Source organism: Xiphophorus hellerii, chromosome 8, assembly GCF_003331165.1.
Source record: "Xiphophorus hellerii strain 12219 chromosome 8, Xiphophorus_hellerii-4.1, whole genome shotgun sequence".
NCBI lineage: Eukaryota > Metazoa > Chordata > Actinopteri > Cyprinodontiformes > Poeciliidae > Xiphophorus > Xiphophorus hellerii.
In genome coordinates this window covers 21,123,855-21,140,166 of record NC_045679.1, presented here as the reverse complement: position 1 = coordinate 21,140,166, position 16,312 = coordinate 21,123,855, and the positions used below count along the sequence as shown (strand labels likewise).

Below are 16,312 nucleotides of genomic sequence, written 5' to 3'. Positions count from 1 at the left end.
TTTTCAGAAGTACTGATTGTTGCCTTTAAATTTACAGGTTGCTTTTATTTTGAAATAAGCTGTAAACATCTTCCGGGTGATGCTGCATTTACGGGGAAAACGAAATACCACTTTAAATTCATGCTTCTGACGCATCTATTTAAGGTTGCTTCACGTTAATGTACCTTTATACTCAAAATAGAGAAGGGGAAGTCATTTTCTGAGAGTTATTTGCAAAAAGAAACATGAGAAATAATTATATATTTTTTGATCTTGTAAAATGATAGCGAAATGTCTAAATTCTGGTTCTTCAATGTACATTGAACGCACCATTAAAGGTTAAAAACAATGGCTGACAGTTAGGTTTTGCGTATTAGCTTTTATATGCGGGGCAGCTGTAAATGTATGTGTGTGCATAGCTCCTATAGTTGTTTGAACATCACTCTAAATGGCTCTACTTTCATTAATGCTCAGTCAGAATAAAGTGTTGTTTTGCTAAGCTAATGCCCTTTGTGTCGGAACTATAACATATCAGCTAGGCTATCAATGCTAACGCTAGCTAACAGCTTTTTGATAACATTAGTCCTCACGACATGTTTCACATTGTAGTTAAATAAACCAGTATTTACCACTTGAAATATGCTGTGCATATCAGCCACTTTGTTCATTGTAACATAAACATATTAGCTTCTTTATTAGCATTTCACAATAAAAGTCTTGTCTTTCAGGATGGCCTCATTTGGCTGGAAGAGGAAGATTGGCGAGAAGGTGTCAAAGTCTGTGGTCCAGCAGTTTGAGATCGAGGACGAGCGAGCTGAAGGTGATGGTGAGGCGGGTCAGGATGAAGAGGTGGACTGGCTGCACGCCATCAAGCGGAAGAAGGAGGTTCTGCTGGAGGACTGTGCTGCAAAGAGCAAGAGGCTGACAGAGGAGGGGACCCTGTTGGCTGAGGAGGGCAGGTGAGAGCACCCTGTCATTGTGGCACCTTACTGACTGCTTTCAGATCACCACACAGATAGATTATTGATGCAAATCAGATGGTGAAATATTGTAATCCTATAAGTGTGTTTTTTTAAAAAGGTTATGCATGCACATTTCTGATTGATTGTGTGAGGATGTCCTAAAATACAACCGCAACAGTCCTCTATGAAAGTAAAATGAATCAAGAAACCTTTTTTTAGTTGGATACTTTTTGCTTACCGCCCCAAACAAAAAAGGCAAATTAAATAATTAATTAATTAATTAATTAATTAAATAAATTAAATTGGGCAGAACGGCCTTTATTAGAGGAGAAAGGTGTGCTGTTGCCATTTGTCCAAGAGAGGGCAGTATTGTACACAGCTAACCTGCTGATCAAGCCTGGGGGAGATTTAAAAACCTTTCTGTGAAACTTTGTTCTATCACCTGATGGCATAATAATATTTGTGTTGCAACAATAATGGAGTGGGAAAATGCTATTATTTTGCTTTCCCTGGAAAACTGATGGGATTTAAACAAAATATAAAAATTTTAATTTATGGTAATAGTTATTCACTTGGTATCTTTGCATTACTTTGCAGGGCCAAGTTCAGAGGCCTCTTGATCTTTATTGTGCCTCTATCATATTACACCCATTGGCCTTTTTCAGTCAAAAGAGCAGTTGCTTTATACAAACCCTGTTAGAGGATGTGATGTTGTGGCCTTTAGCTGCTGCCTGTAATCATGTTTTCCCAGAGAAAGTGGTTTTTGCTGGGAAATGATGCCACATTGGTGCTGCCTAATGGGTGCTTAGAGATTTGAGGTTGTGCCTGTTCGGGGGATGTTGGTGACGGGGCATTTTCGTCTCCAGCAACATTGACCTCTGACGGGAGTTTCTTATTACGGAGGTTTGAATGTTTCTGATGTAATCAGGGAGCTCCTTGGGCCTTGATTCTGATCTGAGCCTCTGGGAATCTTCCTGTAGATATTTTAATGTACTTTTACTACCGGTGAATAGTTAATATTTAACTAGATTTGATGTGGGCTTCTTATTCCGGCCGTTACTCTTTATTTGTTGAGTGCACCATAATTTACACCCAGAGTGTCAGCTGCTGTACCCTGTTGTGAAAAAGAAACATATTTACAGCCTAATATCCTGCTATTAATGCTTTACGACAGTTTGTCTTTAATCATCATTGGACTTCCTCAGACACGTATTATTATGCAAATGATTTACACAGTTTGCCAAAATCATCCTGTGGTATTTTTATTCGGTATTTCTGACATCATCCTCAGGTTTTCTGAGTCATATTTGCCTTTCTGTTTACTTGTTTTCTGACTTCATCATAATCAGTAAAAAATACAATGCTTTCATTGTGGCGCAGTATTATAAAGATGTTTTTAAAAAGTTGTACACCATTGCTTTTACTTAGCAAAAAGCAGCTTGTCAGCAAGGTTATTGGCTGGGGCAATGAAGGCCACCACTCATCAAAAAACGGTTTGTCAAATAAACATTTTTTACATTTGACAGGTGTTATAAAATAAGGATGAGATGTGAGGTGTGATTGGTTAATCTACACAGCAACTCAAATACGGAGCAGTCACCTTGTCTGTAACAGCTATTTTATGCATTTTGAAGCAATTATTTATTTCTATAAAAACATGTAATGAATTCTAATTCATTAATAAACTTTTTTTTCACTCCTTGGCAACTCATAGCTTGCCAACTACAGGTTTAAAAACGCCTTATCTTAAAAGGCGTGATGTTGCCTCCCTCATTCAGTTCAAGGGGAAGTTGTGTCCAAATGTTTGACTGGTTTTGCTTCTACAAAAGCCAAATTTGGCGACATTCGGGTTTTGAAAGAAACTTTTTTAACTCCTCCAAAACCTTCACACTAGTAACCCTTGTACGACTCTTCATGTGAGGGGAGCACTTCTCTCTTTTTTTTTTTTTTTTTTGGATTGTTGTGTGTTGAATTGTCACAACTTCCTATTTCTCAACGGTTTTCTGTATTTAGATGAGCTTCAAAGCTCCTGACTTTTTAATTTTTTTTTTTTTGTTTTCAAACTTTTGTTTACATCTTAAACGAAATGAGAATTAGTGCTTTCTTTGCAACCTTCTTTCTCTAATCTACTTTTGACTGATAAACAAAGATATAAGATTCGGGTTTTTTTTGTTTCTTGCCTCATGTGCTACGTTGCTTAATTTCCTCCTTTCCTTCATGGAACGAAGGTTTCTGCGCTCCCTCAGTTTCTAGTTCCTCAGTCAGCTCTCTTCCCTATAAAACCACTCGAATGATTTATGAATATATTGTTTCACCTGATCGATGTTAATTGCCTCATCGTGTGGTCTTAATTGCTTTCGGATTTCTCGGGTCATCCGTCTCGCTTTAAGCGGTGAAAGCTGCTGACGTGACAATGAGAAGGTCAAACTAATGACTCCACCTCAGTCTTTGTTCCTCCTTTTGGGAAACTTGTTTCGAGTCAATATTGACCTCGAAGTGACGCTTTTCACAGATTGAACATGTCGATTCGGTGCTGTCAAAAAGTAAACCTGTGCTGTGAAAACAAATGTATGCAAAACAGCTGAAACCAGTGGTGGACTCGGACTTGTCGATGTCCAATCCTGTGTATGTTTTAGTGTTTTTTCTCAAGCGCTCGTCAGCCCTGTTACCTCGCAGACTCTGATTTTTCAGCCTGTTTTAAACTGCAGAAACCTGCCTGTTTGTTTAAGCCTTTGCAGCCTTTGTATACCTCTGCCATTCTGCCCGGCCGATGGACAGGTGTTGCACAACGCAGATTGTTCTGGGAAACTTTTGGCATTTTTAAAATAAAAATAAAAATCTACTTATGGTTCATTTAAGCAATGAGCGCTTGGAAATCCGTACTTAACTGAAACCAAGGCATAAATTGGACTCAGAAAATAACAAAAAGATTTGCTGTGGGGAGAGGATCAAATTAAACTGAAGCATGACTCAGATGTGTTTCACAAATGTCTGTGTGCAGAAGTGATCAGGGCAAATCTTCTCATTATATCCACAAAGCAAACTGTGTTTTAGTTACATAACGCATATAAAATCTTTGAGCTGAGACAGTAAAACAAAGCCATGCTGATTCTGTTTAAAGCGTCTTATTAGTGTAGGACAGTCATGGTTGTAAGGAATCATAGAGATGAGTGTGTGTGTTGTTTTTTTAGGCACTGGGAGGCCATAAAGAAGTGGGATGAGGCTATTCAGCTGACTCCAGACGACTCTCCGCTGTACGAAATGAAGTCTCAGGTATATATTTACCAACTTATTGGTTTCTCAGTGATGTCCCTGCTGCTGCACACATGAGGGTTTTGTCACGTCCCATTGATAAGCTTTTATGTATTTATATTAGTGTATATGTCAGAGCTAGACAATGAAGAGTATAATTGGGAAGTGAAACCAAAATTTTTATTATTATTTATTTTTTCTTTTTTTCTTTCAAGTGAAAGCCTGAAAAATGTGGTTTGCATTTGTATCCAGCTGCCCTGAGTCAATACTGCTTTGAACCAACTTTATCTGTGGTTAAAGCTGCAGGTCTCTGCACATCAAACTCTTGAATATGCTTCAATCTAAGCCATCCCACTGCATCTCTGGCTGCATGTTTAGGTTTAGGGCTTCCTGCTGGAAGGAGAACCGTCAACCCCGTGTAAAGTCTTGTGCACTTTCAAGCCTTTTTTCTTCCAGGAAGAATGTTTTTAGCCGCACCTGTTTCCTTATTAACTGTGACCAGCTTCTTTATTTCTGCTGAGGAAAAGCGTCCCCACAGCATAATGCTGCCACCATCATCTTTAGCCAAGGCAATGTGGAATAGTGTTTTGAAAGTAGACCAGAATTACAAGGTGTTTTTTTTTTTTTGCTTTATTTTGTCATATAAAATGTCTTTAGAAAAGCAGTGTTAGCAATTCACTTTTCAATGCAGTTTCTTCATAAAAATTTCCACAACAGAATGACAATAATAATGCAGGAATACATTGTGGTTTGTTCTCTCTATTTTATCATTAGGTCACAAACTGGGTGGTGTTTTTTCTTACTTACCAGGAAAATATGGAATTCAGGAAAATAAGTTAATTCTTCTTCTTTTTCTCTCCTAAAACCTAGAAATGAAAATACAAATATTTTTATTTAGCCTTTAAGCAAATACCATTTTAAAATTGGTATTTCTATTCCTTGTTTTTGAAGGATAGTGTTGCTTTTGTGGCACTAAAAGGTTGCTATCTCTCTTTCTTTTTTTCTTTTTTATTTTACAAGTAGAGATCTGAAAACGGTGGCATTCAACTTAATATGATACCCATAAATAAAATGCGGTCTGACAAACTGCCTTCCATGCATGGCCGTCCATCTTAGCCAGAGGTCAGTTTCTTCCACTTCACAATTATCACTACATGTTAGTCTTTCACGTAAAATCCAAAGATAAAATGTTGAATATTTTCGTCATAATTCAACATGTAAAGAGTCAAGTGGTCTGACTATTCTTGCAAGCTCCAGCAAGAGTCACATTTTCTCTCATCATTTGTGAATTATCACTTTTAATCGTCACCAAGCCAGTAGTGAAAACGCTTTTGGCCATTTTTTGTCATTAGGTGGAGATTGAACTTGATTCTGACGCCACTCTCCCAGTCTAATCTATACTGAATCTGTAATGAACTCAGTTTCTGTGTTTTTGCTTCTTCTTCTTCTTCTACTACTCCATCTGTTTTCTGTCTGTTTGTGTTTGTACTTTAGCGTCTATGATTTATGTCTGGTTTTAATCTCTTGTTCATCCTCAGGAAAAAAAGAAAATCATTTCTGAACTCAGCCGAACAGTCTTGAAGTTGGAGGATGCAGTTGGGCAAAATGGACCTCTTCCCGTTATTTATCCATTTACTATAACTAATACAATACAGGCTAACACAATAAACCTTCTCCTTGTAACTGTAGTCATTCTCATCACGTTGAGTATTCCATGCCTAATATAATATTATCCATTACAGGAAATTTGAGAAGGAAATCATTAGTGGACCAGGCCTGGAGAAACTCTACCCAGTTTTTGTGTTGTTGTTTTTTTTTTCTTTTCTTCTCAAGCCATGACGAGTTTACACACACACTGACCTCGGGTTGCCTTGACTGTTTCAGCGCTTCTGCGTGTATTGTGAGCAGCGCCGGTTAGTTATTCTACTTAATGCTTCTACATCCATAAAACGACAATAAGCCGACATACCTCAGATCCTCACCATTGCTCAGATGACGTGTTCGATGATGCTGACCCCCTTCTTCTTCCTTTCAATGCTTTGTGTCCGTTTAATTCAATCATTATTGTGCCCAACACATCCGGCTTCCTGCACGTCTAAAGCTGGCATCATCTGTACAGCTTTCACCTCCTCGTCTTATGTGTTTCCATCATACAGTGGAACCCGCTGCTACTTAGTAGCATGAAGTAATTTGGCATTGGAGATGATATAGTTTTGGTGAAATGTAACCGGCCTCGTTTGTAGGGCAGCTTGTAGTCACTGAGTTGACTTCTTGGTTGAGCGAGCTTCCTCCTTTTAAAGAAAACGTTCTAGTGGTGCAGTGGCCCTGTCAAGTATGATTGAGATGCTGTAGTGGGATGTTAAGAAGTCTGCATGAACTCGGTGAACTGAGGTGGTGTTGCAAAGAAGCGGGGGGGACGCAAACCCTCCGGGGTGATAGACACCGATAAGGCCTCACAAAATTTCAGCTCATTGCTGCTAAAGTTTATTTTACAAGCTGCTAAATTATAGGTTGCAGTTAGTTTTTCAAACAACTTTTGCAGTTTGGTTTCATCGTTGTCTCATAAATAACAGCTGTGTAAAAATCCGTGTCATGGCCCTGTACACTCGAGAGTGAATTGCTTCAGAACCTACGAAGTATCAGATGGATCAGTGCTGTCAGGATATGTAAAACCTCTGGTATGAAAGCGGGTGCTCCCCCCCCTCAATCAAGAACTGTATGGTTAATATATCGCAGACAGAAATCTAGCTGGTAAGCTCACACCAGAGTAGCGTTTAAGAGATTGAGGAGGGGTACGAGTTCACTTCAACAATGATACGTGTGAGCTCGGGTCAGGGGAGAAATTCCAGGAAGAAATTTAAAGCCCATGACGGTGCTGCTGCTCTGCACACTGCTCCTTATGTTCATGTGGTTAATTGTAAACCTTATAGGCTCTAGATATGGAGTCAATTGCTTTATATTAAAATGACAAAACATTTTTGCAAAGAAATTTTGCAAATGTTTTACCTTTTATTGAAACTTTATAATGAGACTGATTATATCCCTTCCTATTCTGGCAGGTGGAGAAAATTCACCTGACTGTGAAACCTAACATTTTCAATCACGTATTGATTCATGTTATATTTTATCGCAGATTTGTAAAATGGAGCATGCGTTTAAAATACTTATGAATAAACTTCTCAGGAAAGAAAAAAAAAAACAGAAATTATTTTATTAGATGTTAACATCCAAGCTCTAAACAGATGCATAGAGTAGATAAATGTGTGGACGTGCCATAACTTTGTCCAGCTGAACAGAAGCAAAATTGAAGTTATTATCTTCAGACCTAAAGAGGTACGATCTTGAGTCAATGCTTCTGTTATTACAGCTGGAAATCAGCGATCAGGCCCGAAATCTGGGTGTAGTGATGAACACTGACCTGAACCTTCAGAGCCACATAAAGACAGTCACAAAGTTGGCCTTCTATCACCTGAAGAACATTTTCAGGATTAGAGGACTAATGTCGCATTAGTCACATTGATTACTGCAACAGTGTCTTCAGAGGTCTGCCTAAAAAATCAATCAAACAGCTGCAGCTGATCCAGAATGCTGCTGCTGTCGTTCTGACTAAAACCAGGAAGTTAGAGCACATCACATCAGTACTAAAGTCTCTACACTGGCTCCCTGAAGCTCAGAGAATAAACTTTACAATACTGTTTCTAGTTTATAAATCACTGAACAGTTTAGCACCACAACACACTAAGGTTGTATCAACCTTCCAGACCCCTCAGGTCTTCTGGTTCTGGTTCTGCTCTGCATCCCCAGAACCAGAACGAAACGAGGAGAAGCAGCATTCAGCTTCCATGCACCACAAATCTGGAATAAACTTCCAGAAATCTACAAAACAGCCGAAGCACTTAGTGCCTTTAAATCAATACTAAAAACCCATCTGTTCAGAATTGCTTTTGGACCGCGGTAACCAACATTTTGATGTGTAATGACGGCTCTCGGAAAAATGTAATGTTTCGATTGTTGATTTTTACGTCTTTATGATGTAAAGCACTTTGAATTGCCATCATGCTGAAATGTGCTATACAAATAAACTTGATTGATTGATTGATTAACATCAAACATTCCCAGAAACGTACTGTTTGACTTTATCAAACGTAGCAGTTGAAGGGATGCATATGATGCTTTAATGTTTTCTGGTCAATTGATTGTAAATCTCTGCAGTCTAGACTTAGAGCCACTAAGTCAAGCTTACAACAACAGTCTTTTGTGTAGATGATGTTGCTGAGTCAGCTATTTTCAGTATCAGTTAAGCGTTCAGATTTCCCTCAGAGGAAAAGCACAGTGAAAAGAAAACAATTTTCTACGACAGACATCTCTGCGCATCTCAGGCTGTGAGAGCGAGGGAAAGCAGTACTTCTCAGCAAAGAGGCTGATTTTTATTACTTTTCTTTTACTAAAGAGTTACTTTGTTTTCTCCATTAGAGCTTTCAACTTCTGGCTGTAACAAAACATGCTAGATTTGGAAATATTGGCAGCCTGTGGAAAACCTCACCACCAGCCTTAGTAAAAGCTTGCCATGCTAAAATAAGATCTGAAAAACAATTTCAAATGCCATCTCATGCCTAATCATTTTTGCTTGTCTTGTGATTTCCATACTATTTGCAATATAAACAATTAATGATCCTTTCAGAGGTAAAGACGTAAAAATGTTTCAGTATTTAATTGACACCTCTAAGTAAAATTTCCTGCAACCAGACGCCATCAGAGTTCACGTTTGCTATTTAATCTCTGTTTTTTTGTGTGAATAGTCTAGTAATTAATTAAATTATCCCCCCAAAAAAAAGTCCACTCAGAAGAAAATGAATATTATTGATTTACTGTTATATTTCCTATTCATCAGTGAATTGGGTTCCTATCTGTTCCTTGCTTGGTTTTGGTGTCTTGTCGAATGTGTGGATCGGTATTTTCTCGATGACGTTGCATACGCAGAAATATAGATGCAGTCTTTTCTTCTTTTTTTTTTCCATGTGTGTTTCCTCTGCAGGTGCTGACCATCCTGCATGAAGTGTTTCCTGCTGTGAAGGCAGCAGAGATGGCCGTGAAGTTCAGGCCGCTGTGGTGGGAGGGCTGGCAGACTCTGGGCCGGGCACAGCTCAACCTGGGAGAGGTGGACCTGGTGAGTAATGATGGTTTCTTCAGAGGGTGAAAGGTTTGGTTTAAGATAGTAACAACTGATCAGTTAAATTAAGCACCTTTTTTAATCGCTTCTTCCAAGTGAATATCTAGAAATGCTGTAAAAAAAGATTTACAGTAGTAGCTGTGTTTTAAATTGAGAAAGATTAGTTAACAACCTTTTATTTGTTCAAACTTGATCTAGTTTTTTATTAACTAGCTTCCTGGCTTCCGAGAAATAATGTTTTGTGATAAGGATCTTGGAAATTTTAAAGGAATACGACTTCATTCAGGCATTCAAGTTGTTTTATAAGTCACAGCCTTGGGGAAAATTTCTTTGCCGCAGTAAACAATAGCATTTACATTTCATAGCTTTAGGCTTTTTCCCTGTTGTAACACACCAGTATGGATCTGAATTATACCCAACCAGTTCATGATCTGGGTTGAAATGTTCATTTGGTCCGCAATTAATCTTTTATTTTGTTATCTTGAACTCATCAACGTCGGGTTTCTGAAAAGCTGCAGGTTTCCTCTATGGTTTGAAGCACTTCGGAAAAGTCTGGAATTTATTTCCCAGGTTTCACAAAGCATGAAGAAGGAAAATATGTATTTCAAGACTTTACTCCCTGCGGTATCCGTCCATTATTTTGTCCATCTATCCATTAAACCATCCATCTCAATATTTGCTGACTCCATATTTGTGGATGTTTTGCCAATATATGAAACATGTGCTTATATTGGAAAAAGAAAATGGAACTTTGAGAACAAAAACGGTGTTGGAAGGTACGCTGTAACACATTAAATAACTCTGTTTCGGGGCGTGCTGTGGTGGCGCAGGGGGTTAGCACGCCCCACGTTTGGAGGCCTTAGTCCTCGACGCGGACGTCGCGGGTTCGACTCCCGGTCCCGACGACCTTTGCCGCATGTCTTCCCCCCTCTCCTCACCCTCCTTCCTGTCTGCCTACTGTCGAAAAAATACGAGCCACTAGCGCCGCAAAAACTCTTCGGAAGAAAAAAAATGGAAAAAATAAATAAAAATAACTCTGTTTCCCCGTTTGTTTATTTTTTTGTATGCTTCCACCCTCTTATCTGATGCTCTTCATATGAAGCGCACCCAGGTGCCTGCGGCCCAGACGATTGACTAAATTGTCTCGGAACACGCCGGGGCTTGTATATGTGAAACCTGTGGATCACAGTGACTTTATTGCCGCCTTCCCAGCAGCCTTGGTTTAAGACAAAAAAACCCCTTCAGGTTATTTTCGCTCATGCATGCCTTAGAGCGGGAGACCTGTCCGACAGCCCCGAAAACAACAAAGGGAAGTGTCAAAAGTTACTTAAGCTCAAACAAAACTAAATATAGACACACCTCCTCACAAAATGAAGCCCTTTTGGTATGACAGAACAAATATCTATTTTTAGTACAACTTGTTCCGTCGTGTTTTAGAACATTGGGTGTACCAACATGTTCAGGCTGTGCCTGTTTGGCAATTCAGACAATCTTTTGTTTTTCTTTTACTTTAATTGACTGTTCTGTTCTTGCTTTTTTTTTTTAATTTCTAGTAAACTCAATTCAGGGTAAAGAGACTATGCAAAAAATAAAACAACATGTCAACAATATGCTGGGATTTATGGTCTCTGTTACAAATACATTTATCTTCTCTGGATTTTCCTTTGGATGGGCATTGAGGATTAAATGACCTGTTTTTTTTGTTCTGTTTTATTTTTTTCAAAAGTTTTTTTAATTGCAACTCAAGTCTATTATTGCTTGTAAAAAATAAAACAATCTAATCCTTTCCTCTGTGGTACTCCTCGATGTGTTAACCTGCTAGAAACGTTCCTCCCTAACAACAACAGTTGGTATGGCAGTGAGAAAAATCATTTTTGCACATCAGTGTGAGTTATAACATCCAAGTTCATACACCTGAAGAATTTACTCCTGCAAATACTGCAGCTTTTATTTCTTTGTTCATTTCAGGTCCAGTCACATCTATTTGAGTTTCTTTTAACCGTGCTCCGGAGTTTTACGTTGGTAAAATAAAAAGCTGTGAAGCCGAGTAAATCGGTGCGTTCCCCGATGTTGGACTTGATTCGAACCTTTGCTTTGACGATGCTTTGTGGAGGATGGGAGTGACTGTGAGGAGCCGCTTCTACTTGACCACAGCTAACTTATTTAATTAAAGCTTTGTGTTTTAAATAGGGATCTCTAATAAGATGATTAGCAGCCCCGATGTCATCTTGCATATATTTAGTGTTTCATCTCAGGATAATTTGCTAAATAACATCCTGGGGTGACATACGGTACCTCAAAAATCCAATATATCGCCAGCCATTGAAAGCATAATATCTAATCGCTTGAGAAGACTCAAGCTCAAATGTTTTCAATCATAATGAGATATTTAAAAATTAAACACATGTAAGAAAGTATTTGAAAGACAACTGTATTTGCTTTATCCAGACATGAATGCTGTGCATGTTGTCTGTGAAAGAGAGAGAAAGAGCAAGACTTTTGAAAGATAGCAGGAAACCTTAGTAGAGTACAACAGAGCTGTTGTGTTTTATTTATTTTGAGCCTTTAGCCTCTGTCTGTCATGAGACAAATTGGATTCAAAGATGTTGGCAGTGTTTTAGAAATCAAAGAGGAAATGTAAGGTCCTAGATTCTCCTTGAGGCTTCTGAAAAATCTGCAACATTTGATGCCAACGGCAGTTTAATATGTGAATGACAGATTGTCTTTACTGTTCTTTTAAGAAAAGGAAAGCCTATCTGAAAAGAAAATACTGTACTTATTAATGAACAGTTTCATGTAAATATGTCAGATGGCTGATTTTCATCATCTGTCTTCTGTAAAATGATTGAAAATGCTAACATATCTTTTCTTTTAATCTTCATTTTAAGCCCAAAAATGTATCCCAAAACTTTTCTTCAGGCTCCTCGAAGCTCAGTCAGAGCCTCAGCAGCTGATTTAAGGAGCTAAACTCTGCTGAGTTTCACCTTATTTTCCAACCGCTTTAGGAGATGCTCGACAAGTCTCTGATATTTGTCAGAGTTGATTTGTAAGATCATCAGTCAACTTTATTGGCGTGTCGGATGAAATCGATTTCACCAATTCATGGGGATCAAATGGTCATTTGTCAAGTCAGGCGCCTGGTTGCATGAACGACTAGAGACTCTTGCGATTTTGTTGAATGGGACCGCAGGTTTCAACGCAATCTTCTAGTCACGACTCAGCAGAGAGATGTTGATCTATCTTCATAACAAACTACAGCTGTCAAGGGTAAGAAGGTTAGGATCATAACCCCAGATATGCTGCATGTTTCTCTTGTGTGAACATTCATCTCAAAGACTTCCAGCTCATTTCCTGAATGATTGCCCCTCGCACTTCACATTTTCCACTGCTTCCTCAAAACTTTCCTCCTACTGGCGCTCTCTCTGCAGGCTGTGAGGTCCTTCCAGATTGCCATCCACCTGTGTCCCTCTGAGCGCAGCCTGTGGCAGGAGGATCTGAAATGGGCTTGGACCTTACAGAAGCAGCAGCTGGCCACCAAGGAGAAGATCAGACAGGAGGAGGAGACCAAAAAGCAGATCCTCAATGCCCCCGAGCTGGAGCAGGACTACGACTTTGAGTCCGATGAAGTGCTAGCAGCCTGTGTGGCTGTCGCTGACAGGCAGACGCAGTACGAGGAGCTGAGGAGGACCACAGTGGTGATAGACGCTGAGGGGAATGTACGAAACGTAGTGAGCGGGGAAGAGGGATCGCAGGATACGGACACGCCGGCAAGCGAGCAGTTTGTTAAAGCAAGAGGACTCTGAACTGCTCTCACATTGAACTGATTATCCCGTGCAAAGCGTAAACTTAATATTTGACACAAAGATCACAGAAGACCTAGTTGTTGCAACTCTTTGTATTTAACTATCCCACCTCTTTACCATCAATTATAGGTAAATGTGAACGTTAAGTTTTTATATCTGTTGTGACTCATGGGGCTGGAAACGAACGTGGAAAGATCAGCCTGGGGAGTCACGTTTCAGTCAGTGAGAGTCGGTTCAATGTTCAGCTAGAGGCCACTGCTCCCATTTATGCAGAATGGAACCAGATGCTCAAGTATACGGTGCCTTGGTAAAGTTTTAAAGTGTTTCACAATTTGTCACATTGCAACAACAGACCTTTTAATGTATTTGATGTGACGGACCAGAACAAAGCATCAGTGGGAGGAAATTTATATTTGTTTTTCAACGTTTCCACGATAAAAAAATTTGAAATGTGTGGCATGCTTTTGCATTCAGCTCACCTGCGTGCCAATCTTTTAGGCTGTATGTCTACCAGATTTGAACTTATGATCTCTTTTTTTTTTCAGGGTTGGAGACCCCTGGTAGAGAAGCAGGTATTCCTTTGACAGATTACCCCACCTTACTTGTGAATCTCTGCTTCTCCTCCACAGTTACCAAAGGTCTCTTCTGCTTCTCTGATTATAGCTCAAATTGCCCAGCCTGTCAATTCATATAAGCAGCCCATATTATGCTAGATAAACAGTAAAACGTTCAAACCTTGAGATATTTTTTAATAAACTAACTTCACTTATAGTAGTCTGTTATGTTCCTTGGTCATCGTGATGATCACTAGTGTTTTTCCTAGTACAGCTAGACTGTATTTACTAGAGAAGGGCTAAAGGCAAGTGGTTGCACTGAGGTTCACATTTTTAATTGAAACCTTGTATTGTTTTCCTTCCATATCACATAAAATTCCAGAAAAATACATTGAGGTTGCCGGTTTTAATGTGACAAAATGTGTAAAGGTTCAGTGGGTATAATTACCTTTGCAAGGCACTGCATTAATAAGAGACAACCAGTTTGTTTTATTTTGAAATTGGTTATTATTGTAGTGTGTTTCGTTACTTAGACGTGTTTTATCTATCTTCACGCACAGCAAAAGTTTTTTGTTTTTCTAATATGAATGCAAACCGGAATCATTTTTTGTATGAAACGGTCAGTTTTGTGATGCGTACTTCTAAACTGGAAATGATTGTCATTGTGAGTACATGCTAGGCTGTTCCTTTCTATTGCAAGTGTCATAAAGTGAACAAATTTAGTTTTAACATTAAATCAATCCTTTAATATTTTAACCTCTTGAGAGTTTTTGTAGTTTTTCTTTCACAGTTTTGTACAGTTTCTATAAAATTGAATTTACCCTTTCATTGCTTTTCTCTATCAATCATAATAACAATTGAAAAAAACAGATTTCTACCAAATAACAGATAAAAATATGTAACATAAATATGTGATTGAATACATAGTCACTTCCTTTAAAGTGAATGACCTAATTCAACAGAGGCCCAGCCACTTGGTGCTATTAGTCGTAAGTGGGGGGGCGGGGGGTACTGAGCATCGAGAGAGCTACGGCTTTGGAGAACATTTATTTTCCAACAAGAAGGCGACCAAAAGCATCCAGCTAAAGCTACACAGAAGACTATAAGATGGATGTTCTGGAGTGGCCTAATCAAAACCCAGGCCTCAAACTAATAGAGAAGTTGTTGCAGAACTTGAAAAGGTTCTGCAACAACTTTTTTTTTTGTCAAAAAAAAAAAAAAAACTTCAACAAATTTTGTTGGTCTTGATTGATTCGCAAAAACAATAAAAGGTAAAACATCCAAGTACTTTCATCAAATCTGGATTTGGAAAATGCATTCCCTTATCAAGCTAAGAAAATGCAGTGATGTGTAAACCTAATTAAATATGATGAATTAAGATTGGAAAACGAATTCACATTTTTTTGACAAATAATACAGAACACACCTCCCCAAAACAAGGATGAATAACAACCTTCAAAGTTTTGCTCCACAGCCTGTGTTTAGGTCATGTCAGAAACTGGGGCTCAGAAAGAGAAAAAGGTCAACAAACAGCTCAATATTTACTGACACGGTCTTAATCATAACTCAGTTGGAAGACATTCCTACAGCATGTGTGTTTGTTGACTTACATGGTTCAGTCAGACTAATCCAACATGCGTCCCACAGGGCTGAGGTCAACTGAAAGATGACGCCACATGACATATAGCAGGTTTGCTTTCTTCTCCTTGTTGTTTTTGCCGAGCACAGATGTTGGCGTCTGAGTCAGCCAGTCGAACATTTAAAGGCGTAAATGTGATGGATGAAGAGAGTGTGATATCCCTGTTGATTAACGGTAATAAACTCCTCTCCTGCTCCTCTTTGCGGCGATTCCACTCTTGATAAATCCATCCATCTGATAATGAGCATAAATAATTCAGATCGTTTTCAGTGCTCTTTAGATAGGACTCATTTTATTTTCCACTTGTCTTTGGGGGAGTTTAGGAGTGACTCAGCTTTTTCAGACTTTTTCACGCAAATGAGACGAGAGGCTTTCTGGACGGTTGATACCCGAGGACGTGTCATTAAACTAAGTCAGCTGATGAGCAGTTTGGCATTTCACGCAAAACGGATCAGCCTTTTGACTGTTTTGAAGCGTTTTGTCTCCCCTTTTCAGAGTGAAAAACATACGTTAGATTTCAAATGATACTTTACAGGGTTTGTAGATGTGATGTTTTGCGATATAGAACCTTGCTTTGTTTTTATGCTGTTAGAAAGTGGTGTTTCAGCATTTGCTGAAGGAGGTCTCAAGTATTCAGACAATTGAGCCATTCGCAGACGGCTGTGACCCCCGACCTCCGTGAACGGCTGGGGTCCACTGTCTGTCTGAATCTGCTGTTATGGATCTTGCAATGATTCTGGATGAAAGATTAGGGTCAATGTCCGGCTGTCGAGGTTATTTGTATAGCACTTTCAGCCACAAGGCATTTCAAAGTGGCTGCAACGTAATAAGATCATGTAAAAATCAATTACAAGTCAACAAAAAACATTACATTTTGTCAAATGCCATCATCAAAATCATCAAGCAAATAAAGTAGTAATGAATCAAAGTAGTTATGAATCAAAGGTAACTAA

The 16,312-nt window shown here is 38.9% G+C and overlaps 1 protein-coding gene across 1 annotated transcript; it reads left to right on the top strand.

Moving 5' to 3' along the window:
- The first annotated feature begins 282 nt into the window (after positions 1-282).
- Positions 283-14,476, top strand: ttc33 (tetratricopeptide repeat domain 33). Its single transcript, XM_032569657.1, has 5 exons — positions 283-382; positions 708-938; positions 4,133-4,214; positions 9,229-9,360; positions 12,792-14,476. Coding segments are annotated over exons 1-5 (822 nt in total). The 5' UTR covers positions 283-380; the 3' UTR covers positions 13,167-14,476.
- The last annotated feature ends 1,836 nt before the right edge of the window (positions 14,477-16,312 follow it).

Excerpts from the sequence above, each read along its gene's own strand:
- ttc33 (XM_032569657.1), top strand. Across the intron at positions 939-4,132 it reads CTGTTGGCTGAGGAGGGCAG|GCACTGGGAGGCCATAAAGA; the intron begins GTGAGAGCACCC and ends TTGTTTTTTTAG. Across the intron at positions 4,215-9,228 it reads TGTACGAAATGAAGTCTCAG|GTGCTGACCATCCTGCATGA; the intron begins GTATATATTTAC and ends TTTCCTCTGCAG.